Source organism: Panicum virgatum, chromosome 9N, assembly GCF_016808335.1.
Source record: "Panicum virgatum strain AP13 chromosome 9N, P.virgatum_v5, whole genome shotgun sequence".
Lineage (NCBI taxonomy): Eukaryota > Viridiplantae > Streptophyta > Magnoliopsida > Poales > Poaceae > Panicum > Panicum virgatum.
The window spans coordinates 69841990-69846999 of record NC_053153.1 but is presented as its reverse complement, the minus strand read 5'-3'; the positions used below and the strand labels follow the sequence as shown (position 1 = coordinate 69846999).

The 5010-nt window shown below is 43.0% G+C and overlaps 1 protein-coding gene across 1 annotated transcript; it reads left to right on the top strand.

Annotated features, from left to right (window-relative positions):
- Window positions 1–1556: 1556 nt before the first annotated feature.
- On the top strand, window positions 1557–5010 carry LOC120691937 (ent-kaurenoic acid oxidase-like). Its single transcript, XM_039975140.1, has 8 exons — window positions 1557–1892; window positions 2028–2505; window positions 2589–2852; window positions 3017–3106; window positions 3200–3278; window positions 3372–3478; window positions 3615–3736; window positions 4633–5010. The coding sequence occupies exons 1-8, from the start codon at window positions 1663–1665 to the stop codon at window positions 4733–4735; spliced, it is 1473 nt and encodes a 490-aa protein (XP_039831074.1). The 5' UTR covers window positions 1557–1662; the 3' UTR covers window positions 4736–5010.

Here is a 5010-nt window from a genome sequence, read left to right as displayed (position 1 = left end):
ACCGACCGGTAAACCGGTCAAACCGGCCGGTAAACCGGCCCCAATTCAAAATTCAAATCTAAATTCAAAAAAATAAAAAAATTTCCAAACCGGTCATACCGGCCGGTAAACCGGTCAAACCGGTCGGTATACCGGTCGGAACCGGTTGCACATGCGATTTTGAATTTGGATTTGAGTTCAACCGGTTTCCGGTCAAACCGGTCCGGTAAACCGCTACAGGAGGGCGGCGGTTTGACCAGACCGGTCGGATTTGGAAACCCTGCTGCGTAACTTCGGAGAGGTTGATAGCACATGCGCGTCAGACGTGTGCCACGTTTAACTTATACAATCAAATTGTTTAGGCGCTTCTGCCTAGAGAAGATAACTCTGAATGCGTAAGCTATAAATTGTAGCGAAGTTAATTAGACTAGTCTATCAATATGTACTCCTACGCGAGCTATTTATTAAAAAAAATTCAGGGAAAGACCGGCTCCGCGGTATTTTCACAAAAGAAAGAAGACTTTTCTTATACAGCTCGAGAAAAACTCCGAACCCCACCCCATTTGTACACGATGCCCGTAACCCGTGAGAATGGACGATCCATGCACATGGGGGATTAGCGACCAGGGTCGAATTCAAATGTGCTTTGGATATTGAGCAAGCGAGGAGTTTTTTTTTTGTGAAAATCAAGGTTCGAGTCCTGGTCAGCTAGCAGGTCTATCCCCTACCCAACCACTAAGCCATTGCTGAGTTCACAAAAGCTAATTTTGTATCACACTTCATATGTGTTTGATATATTTAATTGAACTATTTGTTTGTGAATTGGTATTCTTATCTCTTTCCTCATACACGAATACATCATGAATGCATGGTGAGACATATCGTGGGTAGTATTTTTATATAAGCAATAACATAAATAATATATTAATAATGATATTGTAATTTAGATTTTTATATTGGTGTATTTTAGTATTTTTTGTAATTATATATTTTAAATTCAAATTTTAGGGTTACTTTAACTTTTAATAGCGATATTATTGGAAAATTTATATACAAAATTTAGAGGGTTATTTACATTTTTTTATAATGACAAATGTGAGTAATTTGTACGAAGATTAGAGGTTACTTAATTTTTTTATAATGGTAGAAGTGGGTAATTTAAATACATGTTTAAGGGTTACTTTAATCTGTTTTTATAATGGCAGAGGTGAATAATTTATTAGAAAAGATAATAGATTCAATCGCTACTATGATTGTCAGACTAATGGCCGAATATTTCTAATTTTTTGAGAATTTATAGATTTTTTCTATAATTTTAGAGCGTCCACCTAACATCCTAGTAACTTCATGTGGAGACTTTTGAGTCCCAATTAGTAATATTAAGACAAGAATACACACAGGTCGCATGCTTTAGCTCCAAACACTACTATTTTAGTATAAAATAATTTATTTTGAAATGACGTTTACTTGTCAGGGTTCCCTCCGTTTTTATTTAACCTATGGACACATATAGCAACAAGGCTCCTATATATGCATGGCTGCCACCTTCTCCCCATTCACAAACCAAGCGAAGAACACAACCCGTTTTGGTCACCATTCACCACAGCAACACACTCACCAGTAACCATAGCCACCTTCAGTGTTCCTCGTCCTTGTGCTCTTCTGCCATCCGGCCTTGAGAGCATGGCAGGCCCGGGCCTGTGGGCAGCGATTGCCGCCGTGTTGGTCGTGGTTATCGACACCGTCGTACGGAGAGCACACGGGTGGGCCAGGGAGGCCTCCCTCGGTGCCGCAAGGCGGGCACGGCTGCCGCCAGGGGACATGGGGTGGCCCGTCGTCGGCGCCATGTGGGCGTTCCTCCGGGCCTTCAAGTCCGGCAACCCCGACTCCTTCATCGGCTCCTTCATCCGACGGTGAACCCTGCCTCGTCCTTCCTCCAATCTCCTACACGAATCTTGGCCGGCCGTCGCTGCACGTGGCATTATCCGTGAGTGCCTGACCTGTCTGACGAGACACCATCGCTTGCGCTGGTGTTCACGATGCTGCAGGTTCGGGCGCGGCGGCATGTACAGGGCCTTCATGTTCAACTGCCCGACGATCCTGGTGGCCACCTCGGACGCGTGCAAGCGGGTGCTCATGGACGACGATAGCTTCGGCGAAGGGTGGCCCAAGGCCACCGTCGAGCTCATCGGCAGGAAGTCCTTCCTCACCTCATCCCCCGAGGAGCACCGGAGGCTGAGGAAGCTCACGGCCGCGCCCATCAACGGCTTCGACGCGCTCAGCACGTACCTGGGCTTCATCGACCGCACCGTGGCGGAGGCGCTGCACCGGTCGTCGGAGGCCGGCGAGATCGAGTTCCTGACGGAGCTGCGGCGGGTGACGTTCAAAGTCATCGTACAGATATTCCTGACCGAAGCCGATGACGCCACCATGCGGGAGCTGGAGAGGAGCTACACCGACCTCAACTACGGGATTAGAGCCATGGCCATTAACCTTCCAGGCTTCGCCTTCCACAAGGCTTTCAAGGTCGCTAATGCCCGATCAACCTAATAAGCAACATCGATGGACATTGACACGCGGAGCTGACAGAAGCACGCCCAACATTTCAGGCTCGCAAAAAGCTGGTATCTGTGCTGCAGGGTGCCCTCAACGAGAGGAGGGTGGCGACGGCGAAGGGTATCCTCAAGTCGAACATGGACATGATGGATCGCCTGATCGAGGCCGAGGACGAGCATGGGAGGAGGCTGGACGACGAGGAGATCATTGACATCATGGTCATGTACCTGAACGCGGGGCATGAGTCCTCCGCACATATCTCCATGTGGGCTACGTTGTTTCTGCTGGAAAATCCAGACATATTTGCTAAGGCAAAGGTAAGCAAAATATGTTTTTTTTCCCATTCGACTATTATAGCAATTCTTTTTTTTGTAACGAAAGGGAAATGCATCCATACATGGATGCACAATTTTTTCTTGAGTTTTTCAACTGATAGTTGTGTGGTACAATTTGAACTGATAGCTGTGTGGTACAATTTCAGGCCGAGCAGGAGGAGATCATTCGGAACATTCCACCAACACAGAAGGGGATTAGCCTGAGGGACTTCAGGAAAATGGAGTACCTCTCCCAGGTGCAGTAGTCCTGAGCTCAACAAAATACGTACTTCCTACACTTTTGGCGGCAATTCCCCCTGACATCTATTGACACATAAAAAATACTGAAGGTTATCGATGAGACGCTGCGCTTTGTCAATATTTCATTCGTTTCATTCCGTGAGGCGAAAAAAGACGTCTCCTTGAACGGTGCGCTTAATTCAGAAATCTCACGCTCGCTTCCTCTAGTGATCACTTCTGAATCCCAAAATCAGCATCTCAACTAGCTACACATGCCAACAGGCTACCTGATACCCAAGGGTTGGAAGGTTCAGCTGTGGTACAGAAGTGTGCACATGGATCCTGAAGTTTATCCTAATCCCAAGAAGTTCAACCCATCAAGATGGGAGGTACATATAATTTCAATTTACAGAGGGCACGTTCGTCCCCACTAGTAATCCAAGAAGCATGAAACTGCAATGCTGAACTTGTTTGTTACTGGTAATAAGCTACCTGAACTTGAAGTTTTTATTGAACTATTTTCAGGGTAACACGCCGACACCTGGCACGTTCCTTGCCTTTGGACTTGGAACCAGACTGTGCCCCGGGAATGATCTTGGAAAGCTGGAGATCTCAATCTTCCTGCACCATTTCCTTCTTGGTTACAAGTAAGCTGTTTAAACAGAAAACATAGTAATCCTAGGCTCGCATCTAGAGCTCTGGTTTTCTAATTTGTGGTCAAGAAATGAGCGTTACTTTGTCCAAATGTAAATTTTACTATTACTAATTGGAGGCTCCTTTGGAGCCTTCACATGAAGCCACCTAGGATTCTAGGTGGTCACTTTAAAAAAATAGAGAAATCTTATAAATTCTCACAAAAATCAGAAACATCCCGCCATCAATCCAACAACTCTAATTATAATAATCATCAGATCTGTTATCTTTTCTAATAAATTATCCACCTCTGCCATTATAAAAATACACTAAAGTAACCCCCTAAACATGTATCTAAATTACCCACCTATGCCATTATAAGAATAATACAAATATCCCCTAATTTTGCACATAAATTATCCAATTATGTCATTATTATTACAAGTTAAATTACTCTTAAATCTGAATATAAATTATATAATTATAGGTGCACAATATAAAATTCTAAAATTACTATTTCTATCATTATTAATTTATTATTTATATTATTGTTTATATAAAAATACTAACCACGATATATGTCACCATATCTTCATGTATGATGGAAGATTTAAGAATAACAATTCACAAACAAATTGTTTAACTAAATATATATTGAATACATATGGAGGTGTGATGCAAAATAAAATCTATTGTAATTTGATAATGGTAAATACTATATATTTTAGAGTATGTGTTAGAATATTTATTAGATGAAAAAGGGCGTGAGATAGATAACTATAATTATCAATCTCATTTTTATATTAATTCTAATTAGCCCGTGCGGGAGCACGGGTTGATAGACTAGTTACATCCAAATGCTCGAACAAAGTTGTCTTTGTCTTTTTCTTTTTCTTTTTCTTGCTTACAGGCTCACTAGGACAAATCCAAACTGCCGGATAAGATACCTCCCTCACCCCAGGCCGGTGGACAATTGCTTGGCAAAGATCACTAAAGTTTCTGAAGAACATTAAGGCCTGGATCAGTGGCGGAACGTGAGCTAAGTTAAAGGAGGGGCCAATTTGAAACAGCAGTGTGTAATAACTAAGAAATAGAGAGCACTATAGTATGTGTGCATGCATGCATATGGAGAGGCATGCAAGAGAAAATTTCCATTGGAAGGGGTGCCGGAGCCCAGCGTGGCCTCTATTGTGTTCAGCTACTGGCCTGGATCAAAGTGTTTCTTATTAAGGACTTTCTGTAAAAAACACCTTTTATGTTTGTCAATAAAACGCATTGCGTTATCATA

Coding starts and splice junctions, on each gene's coding strand:
- LOC120691937 (XM_039975140.1), top strand. CDS start 1,663: ATGGCAGGCCCGGGCCTGTGGGCAGCGATTGCCGCCGTGTTGGTCGTG. Junction 2,853..3,016: donor ACATATTTGCTAAGGCAAAG/GTAAGCAAAATA, acceptor GTACAATTTCAG/GCCGAGCAGGAGGAGATCAT. Junction 3,279..3,371: donor AAAAGACGTCTCCTTGAACG/GTGCGCTTAATT, acceptor ACATGCCAACAG/GCTACCTGATACCCAAGGGT.